Genomic DNA, 25,162 nt, shown 5'->3' on the forward strand with positions numbered 1-25,162 from the left:
ACTGCTCTGTGGTCTTATTTCTTTAGGAAAAAGGAAATTTATGCAAGTTCCTTGTAAATAAACAAGATAAGAAGATTTATTCATGTGATCCAGCTCATGATTTTAAGTGTGCATAATAAAGCACAACTCAGGGTACAGGTATTTTTACTATGTGGATAAATTAATTATCTGGATAAATTAAGCTCACACATATGCCCTAATTTACAGTAGCCATTAAGAATTAGCAATGGTTCTCTTAATGGAATCGTTTTTGCTTCAGCATTTAGAATACACAGATTTGTTGCAAATGGTGCTTTTCCACGTGTGGCTACAAGACTTGACCACGAAATGTCAAATCACATAACTAAGGCACTTCTCAGTGACTCAGTTGTGAGCTACTACAGTAAGACCCTCTAAGAAATCTAGGACTAAGCTCTTCTAAACTCTAAATTTTGGCTTTTAACAGCTTTGCTTAGTGCTCTTGCAACTTGAGCATGCTTCTTAAAAGTTTTTGAACAAAGTAAGATTTCATCAGATTGTATTATCAACATTAAGAAAAGTTAGTGAAAAAAGGTTAATGCTGGTCTTATACATTACAGAAAATGAAAAAAGTAGCCACACATACCTATTGTGGCAACTCACTTTCTCAGCAATGCTTTTGGCCGCTTTGATAGTAAACATGACATGAGTTTCATTTAAAAGTTTCAAGTCCCGTAACAATCTCTAAGATTTTCCAGAAGTGGCCTTGGAGGGGAAAACAAAAGAAAAAAAAAAAAAAAAAAAGAATGTACAGAATGTACCCAGTAAACTTTGAAGGGAAAAATAAGAAGATAAAAATTACTAATGAGATAAAGATGAGTAACCGCCAAATTTTATGTAACAACTACAGATTTGACTTCAATGAAAAGGTGGAGCAAAGAATTTCTGGTTCTCCAGGGAAAGATGGAAGGCATCTCAACCATCTTCCCATATTTCACACATTTCAGCACATGGCACAGAGCAGGTATGCACACATGTAAAGTCCACCTTCCTGATCCCACTTATTTATCCATTGTGCTACACAGAACAGAGGAAGACCTGCAATGTCAAATCACAGACCTTGGCGCGTCCAGCCCAAACATTTCTTACTAGTTTCCTTGTGGTAGCATAGAAACATTCTCTTTCTGTTACGGAAGTCCTTACAGCTCCTCTGCTATCGGGTAAAATGACTAAGACAAATGTTAAGTGAAGAAAATTAGCTTTATTTATGTAAATCAGAAAAACAAATTGTTAGAACTTTGGTCAAATTGTTAATTCTGTACAATTTACAATTATATTTATATACAAAACTTATAATAAAATACAGTACATCACACTTTTCCTGAGTCACAGTGTGTTTCTCAGTTCTGTAAATATTATTTTTTTCTTCTTGCTTTTAAAGTAATTAGATTAAAGAAGGAAATAGTATCCTCAGTTTGATAGTGTTTGGTTTAGATAATACTGATTTTAAGAAAGAAGTCAATACACTATATGTAGAAAATACTTCATAGCATTGCAATTTTGATAGTTATTTTTCTATATTAAAATATGTTCCTTGATAAAAATGTTAATTAAATACTCCCTATTATGAGTTCGTTGCACTTTATTTGACACAAGACAAGCTGACTTCAAATATGTCCATCTCTCCTTGCAGAGATACATAAATTTTGGTGTTAGTGTATATATAACCGATCATTTAAAGATCGGGAAACATATATCCAGATAGAGCACATGTCTGAATCGAGGCACGGTATATTAAAATTGCTGTCCTATCCCTGACAAGATATGTAAGCTTCAATTGCCTGGCCAGCCTAAGACAAAATTAACCCAAGTATACGCCCTGAAAAGTGAGACCATGTCAAGCAGCAAGGCACCAAGCCTGCAAATACTTACGTATGCGTAACAGTCCCACTGCGTAAAGCACTGAGGAGTCCTCCGTGAAGAAGCATTGTAGAGCTGTATTTAACAGCATTTTTAAATCTCAGCCAGCTCAAGAAGTTGTTAGGATTAAAGCTATCAATATTACCTTTATTGAGTTGAATTTCTTTTGAGATCAACAATAACCTATTGTAAGCCTTACATGGATATTTAATCTGTTTCCTTAATGATGCAGTGCGCTAAATTAGTAATTAGGATAGATTACAACCTGCAAGTAAATTTATGTCCCAGTTAAATCTAAAAACCAATCAGTGTAAGTTATTTTTGACAAACATTGATTTAAAACAAAATTAATTTTACTTAATGGCTAAGTGTGGGCTGCTCCTAAATATATCGATGGTAAAGGTCACTATATATTTTTAATACAGGCATGTGCATTTCTAGTATTTTAACCCAAAATAATCCAAAAATACAGATTAGATGACCTCTGACAGATTTAGTCACAGTGTTTAGAGATGTTTAAGAAGTCTTACACTCACAGAAAGTTATCTAGAGATTTGCTCTCTCTTAAAAACTTTCTGTAATACCTGAGTGCAAACTGAAATATATGAGATCAACTCATAGTGATCCTACTCTGATCAGAAATTAAAAGGGACATTTTTTGCTGTTGATACCAAAGTGCGTAAAATGACAATACCAGTCTTTAAAGAAAATTGGTCTTTAGCTGAATGCTTGAACTTCTCCCAGGATTCTTTGCATGTTTAGCAGTCTTCACTTTGATGCTTTCTTGATTGCCTTTTACAGCTGATTCGAGCCTGGCTTTCATAGTTGGAGAGGAAGCCATCAGTTTTTTAAAAACTGATGAGTACTGTGGACCAATCTGCATCAGATTTTGCAAAGCAAACTCATGCAGATTTTTTGCCGAGTTTGTAGCAGAAACCAGGGCATTTTCATCCAAAAGAAAGGAAATAAGGATGGGGAGAAGGCAGGCCACCAAACCAGCACCTATAAACATTGAAAAAAAAATTTAAACATACACTTTTTCAAAACAGCTTCAAATTCTAACTAGAAGTATTTCTCTAAGTTAATGTTTAACGCAAACTATAAAGCTCCAAATGCTATTTCAACTGTATGGCAAAAAGAACTGACATTCTTGTTGGCAATTTTGTTAGCAATTAGCGCTCAAGACTGAATTCCTAGTGGTCGTTTTGTTTTGATTTGTTATTTATGGCAACTTTTAGCATGTTTAATGCTTTGGGTAACGATAACGGCAGTAACTTACGGTGCTCTTCCTCAGCAGTGGCTGTAAGAGCTGTAACCACCTTTATTCCCTCCTGAATGACTTGCAGTTCAGCAGCATTTTCAGGTTTTGCTTTTTCTGTTTCCTGCAGTTTTCCCACAATGGATGGTGCTAAAGAGTGAATATAAGGATATGACACAGTTTTGTGTGGATGCTGAAAGATGGAGTGCAGCAGCTGGTAGCACTTGCACTGTACCTAAAGGGAAAATCAAATTTGCAGTTACAAAGTGTTATACTTAAAAATACAAGTCAGAGTGTTTTAAAACTCACAGCTTGTCAGATAAAATTTTAAGGAGGGGCAAAAATGTGCCTCACAGCTTGAAAATTCATCAGGTTGTAGGTTGCTAATGCGTAATACTTTATAGGAGCATTATAATTATAACTTGTCATCAAATTTAGAGAAACCAGATGATGCTTCCTGTTTCTTTCCAACAAGCCCTACATCTTCCTACATTTTTGAGTTAAGGAAAAAATGTTATTTTGGGGTGAAGATTATATCTTAGTGCTGTTTTGAAAACATACTCTTTTTTGCAAAAATACAGCTGACTGAAAACAGCTGCTTAAAATGGAAGCATTACCTCTGTCAAACTGTAGGCACAATTTTAAAAAGCCTCCAATGGTGCAGTAGCGTGCATGTCACTGGAAGTCAACAGGACTGAAACTCTCTGCTTCCTACATCATTTCTGAAAGGCTCAGATGCCCAAACACTTGGATAAAATTTGCAAATGCACAGTACTGTTTTCTTGCAGTCATTTTTGGCATCCCTTTTCCTATCGGTGGAAACCAATGTTTGTAATACTAGAAATGTGTTAGTATATGAAAAAGTACTTTCTTACAGCTATTTCTGAAGTAAAGGTAACTTTGTTTAATTTTTTGTTACTATATGAATATATATAGAGAAGATGCAAGAAAACCAGTTTACAGTGTATTCTCACAGTCAAACATGAAATCTTATTGTTTTCAGAGCTGGACTTTCAGAGCGAGGAAGTCCCAACTCCTACAAAAGTCATTTGTATTTGCAATGATAATAAATACAATTTTCTGAGTCTCATGTCATTAAAAAAAATCATAGGACTACAGAATTGTATATGGAATAAAAAAAATGATAAAATATGCACTGCTGGACATGTTCTTGGTAACTTGTTCAATCTGTATTTTAAAATGCAACAGCTACAGTCAGGACAGAAGAAACTGGAATAAACACACAGGACAACTGAAACAACTGAACAGAAAATAAGCTAAAGTCCAATTAATGTAATACTGATATTCTTATAACTTCACCAGTACTTACAAGAGGATCTTTTGAGTCAAGTGTTATTTTAAACTTCTCAATACAACGCTTCTGAAGGCACTCTACGGTAGTAACTTCTGGACTGGTAGACATAACAAATACTGTAATAGCAGTAAGCAGACTAACTTCATCAAGTTCTCGGAGGAGCCCATCTACTATAAAGTAAGCAGTCTGTTAGATTGCATTAAAAAGTAATTGTATGAATTCAAGTGTTATGAAGAAGTGGAACAGAAATATTGTCTACATTTCTTGAGGAATCTGTTTTTTCAAATATATGACATATCTGATGCACTGATACGGACTTTTACTGTAATAAAAGCCAAGGGCAAAATGGGAATTCAGGGGTGGTTACACACATCTTTAAAAATAATGGCATACTCCTATTTCATCGTTTCTCTGTATAAAGTAAAATAAGTAAGAGCTGGCATGACATATTAGAGTACAACCTATTTGAGAAGAATATAAAATTTGCATTAAGAACATATACATTCTTTTGCTATAGCTTAAAAAAACAGCACTATAAACCAAAGTTCCAACAACAAATTATAATTTAAGAGATTAAATGTAAGGAATGATAAAAATACTACAAACTTGGGAAGCTGAAGAAGCAGCACATAGAAAACCACAGAAAAATACCTTTTCTTGAAGTACTGTTTTAATACCCTTTGCTTCAACATAGACAGTAATTCCCTGTGGAGAACCTGTATGCAGTACAGCTGTCTTTTATGCTCAACTGTACACCGAAGCCGTAACTCCTGTCTATTCCATTATATCATGTAACTACACCGTAGCACTACATAATACAGGGTAAGCCTGCAATCCCACGTTTATACCTCACAGATGATGACTTCTCATATGAACTGTAGGGAGAAGATTGCAATATAGTTTCAATAGTACTTGGTAGCCAACTAATTCTCCTGTGACTAAGATATTACTCTTTTTTTTAAGATGTGCATGAATTTAATTTAAATAAAACAAAACAACCTTTCACCCAAACATTTTTGGTTTTGTTTTTTTTTTTTTAAACACACAAAACCCACCGTTTGTGCTTACCTTGATCCCAGCAGTCAAGCACTGTGACCAAAGCGCTACGTAGAAGATCAGTCCAAGCAGTCCGACTCTTCTCTGCTCGAGCCATTGGAGAAGACAATAGTCCTCTAAGAGCTTGTAAAGATGCAGCAACCGTCAAAGGTAACTGGCCATCTTGCAATTTCACAGCAGTTTCTTTAAGTACTCCAATAATTAGGTACAAGATAGTAGGAAGAACTGAAACACTTCCTGTAAAACAAAGCAAACTGATTTCACAGAAGTTGAAAAAAAATCAGGTACCTGTCACATTAAAAGAAAATTGAATCAGTTTTCTTGGATTCTCCTTTGTATTTATAATTTATCATTTTTAATCACCTGTGTGAGTGGAGGCACTGGTAATTTGAAGAAAGATTTGAAATATCACGTGACTTGCTACAGCAAACATGGAGTCAGACTACTTAAGTGAAGTTAAACCTTATCCCCTTTTAAATTAGCATTGTATAACTTTTCCTTGATTATTTCATTATATGAAGGGTGCAATTATGTCATTCTCGGTGAAATGCAAGAACAGAAAGATCAGAACCACTGAGAAGAAGAGAAGCTATGGAAGTATACAAAGTACTGAATAGTAGAAAACAAACTGTGACCATCTAAGCATATTTTGCAATGAAGACAACACAGTTAAGGAAATTAACAGAGGGTAATTTCAATACTGGTAAGAGGAAATACTTCTCCTGTATGACGTGCAGTTAGCTAAGGACGTCATTGCTCCAGGAAATCACTAAAGTCAAGAATTTAGTAAGATTTATAAAAGGAGGATCTCAGACTAAAAATGTGTAACAAAAATTCCTAGAATTATAATAAAAGACTAACAAATATTTTGGAAAAGAGGAGACCTAAGGAGAGAAGCAGATTGTCCCACAGCCTACTGAACAGATCTTCATCTCTCCCTGAGAATTTGACAGCTGACCTGTCAGAATAAGAGACTATAAAGAAAAAAAAAAATTGCAGGAATAACTTGGCATAGCAGTTTTGCATATTCTTATGTCTTTGAACCTAATACTAATACAGAATTCTGCACATACTGGAGACAATCTAGAAACCTGCCTACTTATGTGTTGCTCCTAAGTTCTGATTCAGCAAAACACAGAGTTAAGCATATGGCTTAATATGCTTATGTCCTTCCCTAATCAGCAAAATGCCTATGTTTTTAAGATTTTAATATACTGATGTTCGTGAGAGACCTGTTGAACAATGAGGGTCTCTGACATATGCATAAGTATTTTCTGAACATGAGGACATCTACCTTCTATTTTTAAACAGCCAAGTCTCTGAAAATTGACTTGGAATTCACTAGGAAATGCAATTCATGAGCACCATTTATTTGAAAGTTTTATTATGCATATGTATCATGACAGGTGCCTGAAGTAAGAGACATGGTAGTCACAGGATGTAACTTCAGTTACCTCTACTAAAGGGGAATAAATGATGCATATCCACACAGGAATTCTCTTCTCTTTGATTATACGAGTTGACTTTTTGAGATGCTTCCTTATTCAACCGACTGTATAAGCAAGCTTAAGCTCCTCATTTTAAGCATTTAAATCAGGTGACTAAGTTCTCTAGTGTAAACATCCCATCTGGTCTCACCCTGCAAACTGTTAGTTTATAGAATAACATGAACAGCTAAAGCCAAAAAAGAACTACAGGGAGAAAAGAAAAATCACAGATTATTTTTCATACGAGATAGTTGCCCTCATAGCTTCGTGATGCTGTGTTTGTTTCCTTTTGCTTTGAACCGATAAACAGTGAGCTGCAGATGGAAAAGAGAAATCACTTCATAACCCTACAATGATAGCAAGAACTGCCTACTATTCCATTTGGAGTATGCCATCCCCTGAAGAAGAATCTTGTAACAGAGAACAAACTAAGAAAAACTAAAAAATTTCCAGGGCTGGTAAATGCAAAAATGTGTGTAAGGTGTAACACAGCTACCTAAGGTGGGAACAAAGGGGTAGGGCAGAAATGGTGTACAGGTGTGGCTGTGACAGTACCGAAAGATCATACGTATGGATATGACATTGGCGGGAGGACGGGGGGGACGGGACATGGGACACAACCACCATCTTAAAGTTTGGAGTGAGTCCAAAATGAATTATAGGTAAAAGTCAACTAATCTGAGAAATCAGCTGTAACTCCTTGCAGTGGTTTCCTAATGTTCAAATGATGGCTTTTAGAGAAAGGTAACATGATACATTTCCCTTTTAATTTCTGTCTGCATTATAATTTCCAGAATAGACAATTCAAGTAGAATATAAACATGTAGCTATTGTATACTTCCCTTTACAAAATGAATCTATTAATTGCACTGCTACATGTGGGAGGAAAAGAAAAACTGCTCCTTTAATTGCTTCAGTTCTGTAACTTGTTTTATAATCTGACAGTTAAAAAAAATAATTAGAACAGGAAACTGTCACAAGCAAATCAACAAAACCTGCTGCCGGACTCATCCAGCTGAGAAAATTAGGTAATAACACGGGGGCTCACAAGAGCCCAATATTCTTTCATTAATCTTTTCCTGTGATGAAACACCATACCTTCAGGAGAGCAGATTGCAGGAACATCAGAGAGAATAACTAATGCTGCCACTACCAGTCTACTTCCATCTTCTGGCAATAACAGATGCTTTCCTGAATGAACTGCAGGGCTACAAGTTAATTTTGGGTTGAGCTGGGGAAGCTGTCTGACAAGAATACAAACACACAACTCCAGTGTTGCGAAGACTAATGATTTCCCAGGCACCAGTCCTCCCGTATCTTTGCCTTCTCCAAATTCTGGTAACGTTTCCTTTTCTGCTGCACCATCATCAACTAAAACAAAAAGAAGAAATATGGCAGAAATCTACAGGCTGTACCTTGTTTCTAAAAAGTCTACTTCTTAAGACTGTTTCGCCACCAAGTGACAATCATGATACACATACATGTGCAGGCATACAGATTCAAAGTTCTACTGGCAAACATCCATCCTGCTGAGTAAGCACACTACGTGCTGGCTGACAAAAGGCAGAAGAAGTGTGTGCACTAGATTTACACGTACAACGTGCTAAGGCACCATGCCAATATGATGTCACCTGATGTAAGTGTTTGGATTCTTCTCCCAGTTTATTAGTTTTAGAAAATGAACTTTAGGAAGTTACAATCAGAGCAACTCGTGGAGTCTGGCTTGTAACAGCTATGTGTGCCGAGTCTCTCCATTGCTCTACCACAGCTGATCCCAGCTTTGCACTAAGACTCCTCGCTCCCTGACACCACACAAGACTACCCCAACTGCAGATTCTGCAGTTCCCCTCCTCACTTCATGCCCTCTAGTCACCACCAAAACCACCCCAATTTCTTATGTCAGCCACCCAGACGGACTGAAGTAAACCAGGATTAGTCGCCAACTGTGAAACACTTCAATTAAGATGCGTCTTGGAATATCACCTTCAATGATCCAGGTTTCCAAGAAAGAATCGCTTTAACCCTGATAATATGTATTCAACATCTCATACACTACTGTACCTTCTGCACTTCTCCGCTTTTCCTTCACATGTTCCTGAGCTGCAAAAAGAATCAGCCGAACTACTTCAAGGGCAGCAAGCTGAATATCAGGTGATTCTCTAGTCAGTATCAGTCGATGTAAAACATTCAGCAGCTCTACACCCAACTCCTACAGTAAGAAAAACGCTTAATACTAGGAATTTTAAACTCTTGTTAATACTTGTTAAAGCCCACAGTATTACTCTTCTTAATCTCACAAAGGGACACAGTATAATTGATACAATCACAAGAGCTGGCATTTTCTTCAACATCTAGCTCCTAGCTCCAGTAGCAGCAACCCTGCTCAATTCTCCCAACAAAATAGTAATCATGGTAATTTAGAGATATGACAATTAAAACTACTGAAAAAAACCCAAATAATCTATATCTTATGGCTTTTTAACTCCTGAAGGTGAGGATACTGCATTGTATCCCTCCTACAGTATATGCATGTCCTTGGAGAGAGCACCAACAGTCAGCAGAACTTGGGCATGTCCACAGGCTTTATCACTTTCGCTGTGTTAGACAATTGCATGGCACACAGGCTGGTATAAAGATAATTTAAAGAATACCACTGCTTTTCTCCAGTTTCTTTTTATCATCTTCAACATTTACAACAGAATTAACTGAACTTTCCCTTGACAGAGAGAGGAAGAGAACTCCTTTGTCTGGAATTCTGTCTTTACCTGGCTCTCATCCTACTCATCTAATTTCTCCTTCCTGACAAAATGTCCTCAAGTTCTCTGCCCCTCACTGTCTTCTCACAGGTTCCATGTCGTGCTCACTTTCTCTCCTCCCTCCCTCTACAGCTTTGGATTTTGGTAAAGCATATAATTCACCTACTATTTATGTGTTGAAGATTCCTGGATATATAGCAGAGAGCAGACATACTATTCAAACCAAAATTATGCCTTAATTCTGGGAGGCTTTTGATCATTAAGATATTACCTGATCACCACCTATTTTTGACCTTGGCCACGGAACATCGAAGAGTGCCTGTAGGGCACGTAAGCAGGCAATAATGTTCTCCATTGCTGCATCTGATCGAGGAGAGCAGAGAAATTCCACACTAATTCCTGTAAGCATCAGAAGAAAAAAACCTGTACATGCTTGAAATTTTAAGAAGTAATTTTGTCAGTTACTAAGTAACCTAACAGTAAGTTGGGCAGACACAGAAATAGCATTTGCATTTTATATTACAGAATCACAGAATAGTAGGGGTTGGAAGGGACCACTGTGGGTCATCTAGTCCAACCCTCCTGCCAAAGCAGGGTCACCTACAGCAGGCTGCACAGGACCTTGTCCAGGCGGGTCTTGAATATCTCCAGAGAAGGAGACTCCACAATCTCCCTGGGCAGCCTGTTCCAGTGCTCCATCACCCTCAGAGGAAAGAAGTTCTTCCTCATGTTCAGACGGAACTTCCTGTGCCTCAGTTTGTGCCCATTGCCCCTTGTCCTGTCACTGGCCACCACTGAAAAGAGCTTGGCCCCATCCTCCTGACACCCACCCTTGAGATATTTATAAGCATTTATTAGGTCCCCTCGCAGCCTTCTCTTCTTCAGGCTGAACAAGCCCAGCTCCCTCAGCCTCTCCTCGTAGGGGAGATGTTCCAGTCCCCTCATCATCCTTGTAGCCCTCCGCTGGACTCTCTCCAGTAGCTCTTCATCTTTCTTGAACTGGGGAGCCCAGAACTCGACACAGTACTCCAGATGGGGCCTCACCAGGGCAGTGTAGAGGGGAAGGAGAACATCCCTTGTCCTGCTGGCCACACTCTTCTTGATGCACCCCAGGATTCCATTGGCTTTCTTGGCAGCCAGGGCACACTGCTGGCTCATGGTTAACCTGTCGTCCACCAGGACACCCAGGTCCCTCTCCACAGAGCTGCTCTCCAGCAGGTCCGTCCCAAGCCTGTACTGGTGCATGGGATTGTTCCTCCCCAGGTGCAGGACCCTGCACTTGCCGTTGTTGAACCTCATCAGGTTCCTCTCTGCCCAGCTTTCCAGCCTATCCAGGTCACACTGAATGGCAGCACAGCCTTCCGGTGTGTCTACCACACCTCCCAGTTTGGTGTCATCAGCAAACTTGCTGAGGGTACATTCTAACTCTTCATCCAGGTCGTTGATGAAGAAGTTAAACAAGACTGGGCCCAGTACTGACCCCTGGGGGACACCACTTGTTACCAGCCTCCAACTAGACTCAGAGCCGCTGATGACAACCCTCTGAGTTCTGCCATTCAGCCAGTTCTCTATCCACTTCACTGACCACTCATCCAGCCCACACCTCCTCAGCTTCCCTAGGAGGATATCATGGGAGACTGTGTCGAAAGCCTTGCTGAAGTCCAGGTAGACAACATCCACGGCTCTCCCTTCATCTACCCAGCCAGTCATGTCATCGTAGAAAGCTATCAGATTGGTCAGGCATGATTTCCCCTTGGTGAATCTGTGCTGACTACTCCTGATAACCTTATTTTCTTCCACTTGCAATATGAAGTGCCTGACTAGCCTCTGCTACTGCAGAGCTTCATGTGAACTTACGGAAACACTTTTTTACTGTGAAGGTGACCACTTGCAATATTAAGTGAATTAATCTCCTATTGCTAATATCTTGGGGCAAGAACTCTATTTCCCTCAAAACAATGAAAGAACTTCAGCTTCTAGACAGTGTAAGACATGATTATAACTGGCTATTAACATAAATAAGTGAAAAACTAGAGCAATTTCTGAGTAAAACACTGAACTCCAGGTCCAATGCACAGGCAGGCAATTCATAATGAGTATATAGGAGAATATTTGCCTAATCACACCTATTGCCTTTTTATGTAATAGAAAGAAATAATGGAGAAAGTAATAATAGTTCACAAACTCAAAGGCTGAACTTTATTTTCCCATTTTACAAAAAATGCTAAAGATAGCAGCTACCACAATTGGATCACCAGCAATGAGTAAATTACTTGAAGCCTAAGCTTGCAAATCCTAGAGCAGATAAAAACAATCACTTTTTTTCTGAGCTTTCAGGACTCTTCAGATGACATTTTGTGACATTGAAGATAAATATCATAAAAACTGTGATCCATATTCTCATCCCAGTTGTACAGCTGTAATTCTGAAATGTGTGATGACTTGGGAAACTGAGCAATGTACAGTAACGAACTACTGTGCAACAGAAAGTGTCCCTGCTTTAAAGTTCTTTCAGTTTCTCTGCAGGAAGTGAAAATAAACAAGTGGAAGCACTGGAACAGTGCTGCCCAGGGAGGTTGTGGAGTCTCCTTCTCTGGAGATATTCAAGACCCGCCTGGACAAGGTCCTGTGCAGCCTGCTGTAGGTGACCCTGCTTCGGCAGGGGGGTTGGACTAGGTGACCCACAGAGGTCCCTTCCAACCCCGAACATTCTGTGATTCTGTGAATATGTTCTAAAGCAGAATAAACAAGCCAGGTGTCTACGGCAAAGCATGTGGAACTTGAAGCACTAATCAAGCAGTATAAGAAGCAGTGGAAATGAGCAGCTTTTATACCAGAGGTCCCACTTTTAACTGAGGGAGCAACGGAGTTCAAAAGGAAGCTGGGTCTGTGCGGGGAAGACTGGGGTTCAAAAGAAGCCATGCGCATTTGGGTCATACAAACCCACTCAAAAAAGGGATTACAAAAGAAGGATACAAAAGACAGACCAAAGAAAAAAATACAGCCAGAAACACCTAACTGTGTAAATGTAGAGAACTGGGACTGAATTCAACTGCCTGACTAGCCTCTGCTACTGCAGAGCTTCATGTGAACTTACGGAAACACTTTTTTACTGTGAAGGTGACCAAGCACTGGCACAGGTTGCCCAGAGAGACTGTGGAGTCTCCATCCATGGAGATACTCAAAAGCTGACTGGACACGGTCCTGAGCAACTGGCTTTAGGTGGCCCTGCTTGAGCAGGGGGTGGTGGACGAGATGACCTCCACAAGTCCCTTCCAACCTACCCACTGTTCTGTGATGTAAAACTGTACCCTCTGTAACTGCAGTGCTACAATCGCAATAAAATCCACCCTTGAACTTGCATGTTTAGGACTTGTTTAGCTCACACTGGGTGTTTTTTCTACCACATTTGGGAAAACGTCCTACAGTTTTCTCACTAGGACTTCAAATTCTTCTGACTGTATATTTTTCTAAGAGATGCAATACTCAACAATGCAGTTAAATGTGAATAATTAAATATTTGTATGCTAACAGTTTTATCTATTAAAATGACATTTTGGGTTACAGCATCTAGATAGATTATGCACTCACTAACCCAAGATAAGATGAAATCTGTCAGTATTCACATCCTCAGGAGATTTCACCAAGGGCCTGGTAGAAGAATCTTGACACATTGTAGTTGGAGTGACAGGTCTAGAGAGATTAGTAACTCCTTCATCTGGATCAACAATGACGAAACCTGTGCTAGTAAGCCATAATGCTGCAGCATAAAGTATCAGCGCCCAGGAGTTGTAGTAATGAGGTCTGGCATTTTCAATTGTCTCTGCTGTATAAAATGTACCACCTGCAAGAAGAGAAGTTACAGTTTTAAGGATGTCATTTGTTTTCAACTACCATATTTTCTCACTCTTTTAAGAGGGGGTTTTTCTTTTTATTGAAATTATATTTATCATATTTTATGTATAACTTTTTTTTTTTTAGGCTAACGAGGGCACGTCATTTAGATTTATTTTGATAGAATCCAATACAATTACCTTTTTCTTCTTTCAATGATAAAATTACCTGACAAATAAGAATACCAAACAAACTACTCTTCACATCAGTGCAGCCTGTTCTCAAAAGCAGTCTTTATCCTCAGATAGGTACACAAGTATGCATGTTCCCTCTACAATTTAATCTTACTGTGATCTTAGCACAAGTCAGCTCGGACATTAATAATGTGCACTTACAAATTGCATATGAAAATACAATTGATTTGCCTTCTTACCTTCAGCAGGCAGTTGCGATGCATATTCTGAAGGCAAAGTTAAGAGAGCAAAATCCTGAAGTGCAGCAAGCCAGAGCTTGCTTAGTGTTCCAAGATCTGCCTGTACTAAGTCCAGAACTCCACTGGCTGAAGATGTTACATCTCTGTAGCTTTCTTCTGTAGAGTTCGCAATTTTTAAACAGTGATTGTGTGCATCACTTTGATTTTTCTGCTTTTCAACTGCAACTATGTAAACCTGTTTATATATTTGGAGAGAGATTTACAAATATCAACACTTGGAAAACTATTGTGATGATTAGCATGGCTGCCTATTGAACAGCCATGAGGTTTCCTAGAATCTATTCCTGACTCAAGTCCAGTAGGCACAGGTGAATAACCACTTATTTTCTAAATCTTCTGAATCCACTCCCCCAGCTAATCTGGATGCAAAAGTGCCAATAAAGGGAAATCTACTACAATTCCTAAACATAGCTGCAGTTAACTTCCTTGCTTTTAAAAATTAATGTATTACTTGTCCAGCTTCAGCTTCCAACAATCAAACTCTGTTATAGTGACAAGACTGAAGAACTTACTATCAAATAATGTACCTATAATCATGACACTGAAACCACAGTCAAATCATTCCTAAATCTTCTTTAAACTGAAATGATATTTTGTACTTGCAACCAAGTTCTCAAAACTATGTATTACTCAGTGTTAGCAGTAACGAATGAAGAGTACAGTCTTACATCATTTGCAAACTTTGGGTGTTATCATCACTAAGTTAACTTCAATGTGAGAAGGTTAACTTCCTTAGATGCCTCTCTAGTTATCAAAAAAAATTGGCTTGAGAATGTTTCAGACCAGCAGCCCTCATTGGTCTCTCCAAAATGCCCATAGAGGGAAGCTCTTCTCCTCAAATATAAAGCAGACACAGGAGACCAGCTCAACTAATCTAAAGTTACCTTTTGTGAGTATCCGTCTCCTGCAATGACGATTTCTGTATCTTTTTCAAGTTTAGTATTTGTAGTGGGTTGACTACTATAGTCTATTATAGACTGGAACAATTTACCGATCTTCATTTCTTACAGCTGAGCCTCACATCTAGTCTGAATTTTGTTGTTTCGGTTTCTGATCAGTGATAGGTTGTTGTTATATGCCATTAAAAACCTTTTCTCCATGTAATAGTTTTAAATTGATCACAACACCTTATCTTTTCCTGACTAGATGAAATAGACTGATCTACTTAAATCTCTCAGTGTAAGTATATTTTCAGGATTTTTATTCTCACTTGCTAGCTTTTCTCCAATGGCTTTCCTGATTTGCCAATATCCTTTCTCGAGTACGGACAACAAAGGCTGGTATATTTTTCTACAAATGTTCACATAAAAGCTATCTATTGCCTGCTTTCTCCTTCGAAATAGCTTCCTGGTTATACAGAAAAATATAATATTAATTATATAATATGCTCATATTTAGCTGGTTATCAACTGTCAGCATCCAAGGTCATTATCAGTGCCAAGACACATTCTTCTAGAGGTTATGTACATTGTTCATATTTTTTATTTTTTAATATGTAACCTTGCATTTACATGTCTTAAAACAGGCATTCACATGAGCTGACTTTAAGGCAGTTAGCCAGTGCAGTGTCTAACTGACATTGTTAACTTATAAGTACTACCTGTAAGAAATTAAATACCAATAGACAACGAGAAAAATGACACCTATTTAAAACGGTACATTCAGTGGACCATCACCATCACCACTTATACCATGCCAATTTAAAAGGAATGTTGAAATATTAGAACATGTTAAGAAATTCGTATTTCTTAATGTATAGTATAATACAAACTTTAACTAGCAGTGCTTTTGTCAAGTTTACAAAGTTCATGTACTGTTTAGAGGTATCAAAGCAAAGCACAGGACCAGCAACTTCTATTTCATGAAGCATGTACGAAATTCCTGAAATCATTTTGTCTGAAAGGTTCCAACTCACCTACCAGATAGCAAGACTACCATTACAGAGCTGTTACACTAACCTCTGCCCAAGCCTTAAGCACAGCCAGTATCTCCATGGTTGAGGTGCTCTCATTATATTGTTGACTTTGTGCTTCTTTTCCAGCCTGCACTTTAATCAAAGAGGATACGAGCAACTGGTGAACCCTTCGAAGGTCATTAAGATCACTTACTACACCACTTGCTATCCAGGCACTGCACACCTAGTGTTGTAAAACAGAAATAATGAGAAACAAGAGCCAAACACCACTGGATACTCTTTTTTCATCTCTAAAATTATGAAAAGCACATTTCATTTCTATGGAGATACAGTTACTCTTGGATAATAATCCATGTTAAATGACATTACAGTTTAGTACACGTAAGTCATGAAAACCAAAAAACATTAGAGGGATGTCATAAATAACAGCCAAAGTACCAACTGCTACAAATTTTCTCAGAAGCTTTTAAAGTGCCTAAGATCTTTGAGTTGTTACAATATAAAGGCAACATGGGTGACATCATTTTGTGTGCACCGAGGATTTGAGGCTAGATGATGATTTATTTCCTTTTTCTTGTGTGGCACATCGAGCAAAAAGAAAACTTCAGAGGGTCTGTTACTTCAGACTTCTGACTTTCAACACTTGCCTGACATGCTTTTGCTGTGACATCAGGAGGAGTTTCGGGAGCAAAGGCAGGCCTAAGCGCTGCTCCAACCTAAAGAGAAGTTATACAGCATTTAATACATCGTGAACAATTAACTAAATAATTACTTTTCACAAGCAGGCTTTGTTGCAGTTTTCCTTTATAAAGCATAGTTTCCTTTTCATTTTTCCACAGGCTGTTTCAGCGGGGTTAAAGAGCAGGGAGACAGCTGCAGTCAACTTCTGTTTTGCTTACACTGAAGACATGGTTCTCTCCGAGAGGGGTCTTCAAAGTTTATTCTGTTTTTTGCACAGTCTAAAACTGAAACAGAAACCTCTTCCTTCCTGAGCTCTTAACTTGATGAGTAGCCCTCAAAAGAAAAAACAATGTTCCAATCCATGAAAGACTTGCAAGGCACCTAATCAGTGACATTTCCTTATTCAGAAAGAACACAGATTTCAGGAAACAAACATCTGAAGTTGATCAACTTTGCAAAGTGAGAGAGTACAAACCCCATTCACCTAATAAAAAACACACAAACATATATTTACCAGGTTGCAGAGATTTTACCTACTCTCACTGTTCAAGGATATTTCACTAAAGGCTAATGAAAAATTCCCTTGCTGCTTTAGCTGATACCTGAAAACTCTGATGCTCTTTGGGATGAAAGTAGAAAGTGTAGCATAAGTACTAAAAATACAAGTTTGTGAAAAGAAGTGAAAACGAGTTGTTTTTAATGACAGTTAATGACAGTTTCTTAAGACCCCCCTAAAGCTCAGACTTCATTTAAGAATTTCTGAACAAGGTTTCTGGAAACCATTACTTGAGTCTGGAAAAATCTACATCCATCTATTTCTTGTTATTGTCATGAGAAAAAAAAATGACAAGACTAGATATTTAACTGCTTCACATCTCTTCAACTTCTATGAAACAGTTGATGAGAAGATTTATGCGTACTATTAGCAGAAACACTTTAAGGGTAGTGAAGGTTAAAAGGAGAATTAACAGCTCTACTTGTGACCTGCTTGATGCTTTTGGACATTTTTTTTCCTCAGTAGTTCCAGCCTAGGTCAAGGCACTTCTCCTTTATCACAAAGAAATGCCAGTGGAACAGAATTCTAACACCAAAAGCAAGATCAAAGTGGGTTAGGATGTCTTCCATGTCAGGATCTCTCCATTTCTATGAGAGAAAGTGATCTGACTTATTCAATGCCTGCTAGAAACTAAAGAATGGGAGCCAGATGAGGCTTAGCATAGCTGCCTGTCATACTTAACGCAAGCGCAGTCTGGAATGAAAAATGATGAGGACATCTTTTCTGTAAGTCTCAACCAAGACTTAACTGAAATAGACCTTATGAGTACAATCCATGCTTTTACCTCCTCTAGTTTATTTATTGACCAGGATCTCCTAGTGTGATCTCTGGTGTGCAAAGGCTACTTACTTCTAAGCAGAGTTTTAAACAAAAGTTGTTTCTAATATTTCTTGCAAGACCTCCACACTTTAAAACCAATGCTTTCAAAAAAACCCCTCGATATTCTATTTTCTTTTTCCTGTATTCAAATAAGGAAGAGGGAAAAATGCTGACACTTGAAAAACTTTGGGGCTAAAACATTATGTGCCAACTGAAAAGATGCTTTCTAAGGAAGTGGGAAGAAATTAATAATCGTTTCAGTAACAAACTAACCGAAACCCAACTTTAGCACTATGCACTGCAAAAAGCAAGTTTCTTTTAGCGATTAACTGCAAATCTAAACTCATTTAGGTTATTAGCAATGGTGCTTACATTGGCTTGATATTGCTCCAGAATTACATGACCCGGAAACTCTGGTTCTGGAACAGCCGCAAACTTCCGAACAACAATTAGCAATGTTTGAAGCCCAGAAAGACGGAGTTGATCACTGTGATCTGTGGCAGCCATAAAAGCCATACGGATCAAGTCAGCTAAATGCAATACCAAAAAGTCATCTGAAGAGAAAGCAGAAATTAAAAAAGAAAATCATTTTATTAAATTTAGGCTCCCAACATTTTCAAATGTATGTTTTACATTTTACCTCACCGCATATCAAGGATTCACTTACAGCAGCTTACACAGACAACAACCTCACTTGGACATCTTATGTTAGCTAATCTAGGCTCCTTTCCATTTGAATGTAAAAAAAAGTACTTAGAATAAAGCATAGATATCTTTATGTATGAGCCAGATTTTCTAAAAAACAGTTTTGAGGAAAATACCTCCAGATAAACATAGAGAGGTACTGAAAACTGGCGCTGTGTTTCTACTGGTAATTATGCAAATTATGGAAGGGAAAAAAAGTGGAGTTTTTTAGTCATACTGCCAGATACCAAACTGTGATGTTGTAGGCTGGTGCCAGCTGTCACTTCTGATTGCCAATGCTTATGGAGAAACAATGGCTTCCTACACGTATGCCATAGTGCTATAACCAGGAAAGTGAGTGTAAATTCTGCAGTGATATGCCAATATTTTGGCAAATAAAAATTGCCCTAAACTTTAACAAATATAGGCTTCTAATCAGAATAATTAAAGCTTTCAACGATTGCAAACAACAAATTTACGATGAATCGCACTAAGATGTAACCAGCTAACATTTATAGTAAGCATACTTTGCATGCTGTGAAATTCTTTCAGTGCTTAACACATACCTCTTGAATCACGTTGCTTTCTTTCCTGAGCCAAAGTTACGTCAAAATGTGCGCTGCCTGCATTTTCACACTGGCTTATAATTTTACAAACACAGTCTGCAGCAAAAACTCTGGTAGACCATCGTGGATTACTGAAGGGATGGAACCTCTCATCACTGTCAGACTTTAATACAGATGCATCATCCACTTTGGCAGTTTCCTCTTCTTGAGTGGTATCTACTGAAGTTATTGTATTGAAATCTATATTTAGGACACAGATGGAAAAAAAAAGGAAGAAATACAATATTCTTTCTTACTGTAACTGAAAACTACAGACGGACTCATAAGGAAATCTCTTCAAAGTCCATCTCTAGCCTCCAGTCACTACGACTCCCTTCAACCTTGGTGTCTTGAAGTAAATGCTAGAATTAAAAACAGAATGTAACAAAACCGTCTGCATTTAGTTGATACTACTTGCTGGAAGAAAAGATCAACACCACGAAAGTAAATCAAGAACTGCAGTGAAAGAAGTGAAAGAAAAAAAATCCTTTTAAAATAAATGTGACACATCAGAAGCTGGTACCCTTCCCAATCAAAAAATCTAAATCGAAGAAGTTTTACTCCTGCACTGCAGGTAAAAGCAAAGAACTTTCTTCCCCCCACATTATTCAGCACAGTAATTAATTTTATCTGCTCAGGAGTTTCATTATGTTATAGTAGGTTTGCATCATTCCTATTACTAATAGGAGAGACGGTCTGAATATTTTTCTTGTAGGTAACTGCACAGGGCCCACAAGCTCAAATGTGTTCTGCATTTCCATTTCTGATACGGAAATAAGTTAGCATTAGGACTAAAAATCAACCAGAATATGACAGGCAAGACATACTAAAAAGTTTACAAAAACCTGTTCAACAGAGAAAAAGCAATCAGAAATGAGAAAGTCATATTCCTTCTGAAAGAACTAAGTTAAAGGGTCCAAAGTTTCAACATGAAGGATGATGACACACTTCACAAATGTCAAACAATCAAGAAACAAGACTACTTGCCCCTCAGTGACACACACTGCACTGCTGCAGGCCTTATTTTCATTGTGTTCTCAACTAAGTGCATTAGGACTTACCAGCTGAGGCAGCAAGAACATCCTTACAAAGCTTCAGCCAAAAAGAGAGCTTTTCAACTGCCATTGAAGTAAGCATATGAGTCAGAGTCTCTTTGATATCTTGGCACAATCGTTGATCCAATTCTTTGTCCAGCAAGCCCAGCAATGCCCCCTCCAGGCCTATTTCTCTGATGTTAACATCTGCTAAGAACAAAGTCTGTGAGCTGAACGCTGTACATCACAAATCTGCAGTAATGCCCACAGAAACACCAGTGAAGGTTGTGCAGAGAGTATCTTGCGAACAACAAGTATCTAGCCCTGAAATACTTTTGAAATAATAGTATTAATTGCTTTAATACCCTTTCTAAATCATCTGAGTACAAAACAAACTTTGAACTTTTACAGAAACATGCTAACAACAGGAAGAAAAACAACAGCAAAAAAAGGGAAAAAATAAAAGAATCCTACTCTGAATTTCACAGCATTACCATCACCACAGCATCTGAGCTCCTGAAAAAAACTATCTTTGGCCATCTGATTCTTCACACTGACTCATAAGGTAATTCTAAAACAATGTTTTAACTTGAAAGGGAAGTTAAAATTATTCTCCAACAAAGCTCAAAACCAGACACACAAAAATAAATTGTTAAATGAATATGACCAATATTTATTTGCCAAATACTAGAATTTTCAAAACCAGCATTTTTACAAAATGGCTATAGTCTGTCTTTTCTGAAAACTTCCAAATAAGCCTGAATTGAAATCCATTTATGACCATCATCCCCTCACAGGCAGGCACATGAGGATGAACTACTGATCATTCTCAGGCATTTTAGCAAAAACCCCAAACATTTAGGAAGCTAAAAATTGTAGAGATCCCAGCTGCTCATTATTTAACTAGTTCTCCAAAGAAGTCAACAGAAACTTTCTTCAACAGGCTTTGTACACCTTCCCTCAATGACAGATCTTTAATTTAAGAGGAGATTTATGTGGGAAAATAAAATTATGAATATGCATGTAAAATGCAGGACTATGAAGCAGTTACTACAACATCTACTGGCTAGATAGGCTTAGGTTTCTCTGGAACTCTCATTTAGTGACCCTTACTATCTACAGTATACCAAAAGCAACTGTATCTTTGTTTTATCACTAAGCAAGGGTTCAGATGCTTCCATAATTTGGTACTACATAGCAAACCAAAGCAGAAAACCTTTTTGAGTTAAAGATTTCAAGAATGTAGCGAAGTTTTCATACCAGTAGCAGACTGTGTTTAAAATTCACTATCAAAGTGTCAGGCTCTTTGATCTCAAAACTTCAATGTGTTACCTGGAGTAAAATCTTCTCTGCTTTCTTTAATTAATGCAACAGCATATTCTGATACTTCAGCAGCTTCTCTTTGCACAAGCTGACGTAAGCAAGCTACCACTGCACGTCTCAATAATAAGTATGAGCTACAGAGATTCACCTGAAACATGCAAGAAGAAACAGTAAGATGGCTAAGAAACCTTTATAGCAGTACCTCAGTAAGGCTGGTATTTTCTGAACAACTGTAGTTATGGCAAACCTGTGAAGTCAGTAAGGCTGTTTTTCTCAGGGTTTTTTTTTTTGTTTGTTTGTTTCTTTAAACCCCATATGAAAGATTTTCCTGTGATCAGTTTCAACATATCAGTACTTCTAACATTTTCTCTCCAAAGGGGCCTGATCCAACTCCCACCGATATTGGTAGAAAGACCTCAATTAACTTCAATAACAGCTGAATTGTGGTCTCAGTGAACAATTAACTATTCTTTGACTACAGGGTATATATAATGGGCTTGCAAACTCCATGCAAGAGAAAATTACTCAAATTATCCTCAGATGTAACTCGAGAAACAGCAATGTAACCAAGGGTGAGACAATCAGGCTTTAGCAAATCTGAACTCCATGCATGAAAGGAAGTTTCGAAGAAAGGGCAAAGAGAACACTGCTGCAACTACATCACAAAAATATTATATATGCAGATTACATTAAATTACGTTTTAGAGAAGGTGAGAGGAAGGGTGAGAGCTACTGGCGAATGCGTCACACTGAGACATGTCAGCTCTCCTGAGCAGTTTCTAGCAAAAAAGTTTACAGCATCACCATATTTTAACACCACCAGGCCAGTATTTGTTTTTTATACTGAAAAATACATCATAACAGATTCAATGTTACAGACACAAGGAAAACGACTTAAAAAACCCAAGATATAGCCTCAAGTTTTTTTGTTACAGTGGAGCTTTCTGATTTTTATTTGCTTTCTTTCAATTTTAAGAACTTCCTGAAGGGGATCCCAAAGATAAAATGAACCAGCTGTATGGCCAGACAAGATGGCTACACCAATATTTATGCAGCTAGGTTATCATCAAAAAAATTCTTCCCTACAACTAAGCAACTGTGTACCCTTAGCTGTCACCATCTTTAAAACAGACGGAGCTGAGTGTCTGCTGCAGGCAAATCTTGCAGTCAGGTTATGCTCCTCATTTGTCAGCAAGTGGTCAATACACATTAGTCAAAATGACTAATATGTATTAGTTATGGTACAGTTAAAAAGAAAAACTTAAGGACAAAAAGAGTAAGTGATACAGACTTTCAGCTTCATTAAATTAACAAAACTAAGCATCGTCTTCTGAATTTCTATGCATGCACATGAATCTACAATACTCAGAATTACAGATTTAATACACACAAAGATACAATCTCTGAGTAATTCTTCTAAAAGAAAAGAAACCTGACTCAGTAAGTACATCTGCAAGATAATTTAACTGAAACTTTAAAAACAACCAATAAGGCTTTTAATGCAACATTTATGCAAGCAGGCTATACATTCTACTGCAAAATGGACATGCATAAATTGCGTGCTCATTTTTAATAGGGAAAAACCAGAGGATCCAATTCAGGCTACTGAGTAATGCAAGATGCACGTTTTTCATCTCTCTCATTCTCCCACAGTCTAAGCAGGGAACAGGACTAAGCAATAGACACAAAATGCAAGCATCACATACAAACTTAAACGAACAGTTTCCTTTCTGTGCTTAACATGTTGAAACCAAAATTATGGCTTACTACGCACATAAATGAAATGTATGTCTACCATCTGCAGAAAGTTAGGAAGGATCTGGTTAGGATGACAATCAAATGTCACTTGACATGCTAAAAGAAATTACATTAAAATGGTTAAAAGGAAAAGATAAAAGATGAAATTAAAAACACCACTGCAAACTGCAAAAGTTTAGAATTAACAAGGCACAGGGACCTACCAACACAGAATTATCCAACAAGATTTCCTGCACAAAAACAAATGACAAACCAGTCATGACAAAACCAAAATACAGATATCACAGTGATACCAACCACACATGGAGACCATTACATGTAAATTCAGCACATATTAAAATTCAGAATCTTATCTCAAACATACCAAATCCCTAATTTGCTTAGTTCATTTATCTTATACTAAATGTTGGACACAAAGTGCAAGCCAGCTGCCCCTAAAAATAGTACTTAAACAGCACCAACAAGACAACAGTGCAGCACAGTTATTGACATTGTATACTTATTGTGTTTCAAAATATCTTTAATGTCTTGCAGCTGAAAACTGGTGCTTGCTACATCATAAGCTTACACAGATAAGCTCTTTAGACACCTGTGCTCACATAAGTTAGCTTTAGAGCTAATGCTAGACACAATTAAAAGCATATGATTTCTACTCTGCTGGAGCCAAGAATTTAACTGACAGGATAAGCATTACTGTTAGATGCAAAGCCCCATGAAAAAAGATCCAATTGACAAACAAGGAATACTTTCAGAAGCTGAAGAAGGGAAGCTACATAGTAACAGCCACATGCACACCATTTAAAGAAAACCCAAAAACAAGCCAGTGAAGCTGTGTATCCATTGCCCAAGTCATGTGCTGTTAGTGCTAGCATAATCACAAACTGAACTGCCCAAATACTTTGGGGACCTGAGCCGCATCATGCTCGAGGGGGTGGACAGACAGCTGGAGGAAGCAGCTTGCAACTGCTCACAGCAATTGTGTTGGCATGCCTAATGCTACCATTCTTTCAAAAAAGAAAAGAAAGTATCTATTTCAGAATTTTAAAAAGGCAAGTTTGAAGACACAGGAATTTTCCAGAAACCTTGGGGAAAAAAGGTGGAGAGGGGAGTTAAAATCTTACTAAAAAAAAAATTCTTTGCATATTTGTTTTCAAGATTTTATGAGGGAGAATTCATGTTTCTATGGACAGAAAGAGAAAAGCTCACTTATCTGACCATAGATTCTTTGCCTCTCCTGTTTTTCTGCCTTAAAGAATGCAGTGGTCAACATCCACAGTATCTAGTACCCAGCTTTTACACTCTATTACCCTTAAGACTTCAAAATGCGTTGCAAAGGAGGACAGTCAGACCTTGTTCTCTCAGAAATTTAAACTCACGGAGAATGACCTGCTGAGAGTCACCTTGCAAGCCAACAACAGAGTCAAGAGCAGATTTCAGGTCCAGTCCAATAGTTTATCCTGCTTCCCCAGCAAATGGTGATTTAGTGGGTGGAAACTATGTGGGTGGATGGCGAGTTTTAGAAATGCAGAAGTCTGCTTATGCAACAATCTCCTCACAGACCTGCAAAGTATATCCCCAAACCTTCTTTGTTTCTGACACTTGAGACGTATTGACGTTTACTGAACTGTCAGTATCAGCAACATTGGCCATAGTTCTGTAACAAGTTCACGAGAATGAGAAAAGTTCATCCATGTAAGGCCACTGACTTTG

The 25,162-nt window shown here is 37.9% G+C and overlaps 1 protein-coding gene across 9 annotated transcripts in view; it reads right to left on the bottom strand.

Annotated features, from left to right (window-relative positions):
* Window positions 1-1,220: 1,220 nt before the first annotated feature.
* Window positions 1,221-25,162, bottom strand: part of HEATR5A (HEAT repeat containing 5A) — a 64,528-nt gene continuing 40,586 nt past the window's right edge. For 3 of the 9 annotated variants that reach the window (XM_075425554.1, XM_075425555.1, XM_075425563.1), the window contains 16 exons: window positions 23,656-23,682; window positions 21,704-21,842; window positions 20,399-20,581; window positions 19,299-19,538; window positions 18,421-18,602; window positions 16,640-16,708; window positions 16,036-16,215; window positions 14,018-14,252; window positions 13,346-13,594; window positions 10,022-10,149; window positions 9,056-9,203; window positions 8,093-8,365; window positions 5,520-5,744; window positions 4,467-4,621; window positions 3,158-3,371; window positions 1,221-2,880 (listed from right to left, as the gene is read on the bottom strand). In XM_075425554.1, the coding sequence (XP_075281669.1) occupies window positions 2,579-2,880; window positions 3,158-3,371; window positions 4,467-4,621; window positions 5,520-5,744; window positions 8,093-8,365; window positions 9,056-9,203; window positions 10,022-10,149; window positions 13,346-13,594; window positions 14,018-14,252; window positions 16,036-16,215; window positions 16,640-16,708; window positions 18,421-18,602; window positions 19,299-19,538; window positions 20,399-20,581; window positions 21,704-21,842; window positions 23,656-23,682 (2,949 nt within the window). In that variant the 3' untranslated portion in view covers window positions 1,221-2,578. The remainder of the gene's footprint in view (window positions 2,881-3,157; window positions 3,372-4,466; window positions 4,622-5,519; window positions 5,745-8,092; window positions 8,366-9,055; window positions 9,204-10,021; window positions 10,150-13,345; window positions 13,595-14,017; window positions 14,253-16,035; window positions 16,216-16,639; window positions 16,709-18,420; window positions 18,603-19,298; window positions 19,539-20,398; window positions 20,582-21,703; window positions 21,843-23,655; window positions 23,683-25,162) is intronic. The other 6 variants (XM_075425556.1, XM_075425558.1, XM_075425557.1 and 3 more) reach the window with 6 other exon arrangements.

This window comes from Opisthocomus hoazin, chromosome 7 (genome assembly GCF_030867145.1).
Source record: "Opisthocomus hoazin isolate bOpiHoa1 chromosome 7, bOpiHoa1.hap1, whole genome shotgun sequence".
In the NCBI taxonomy this organism is placed as follows: domain Eukaryota; kingdom Metazoa; phylum Chordata; class Aves; order Opisthocomiformes; family Opisthocomidae; genus Opisthocomus; species Opisthocomus hoazin.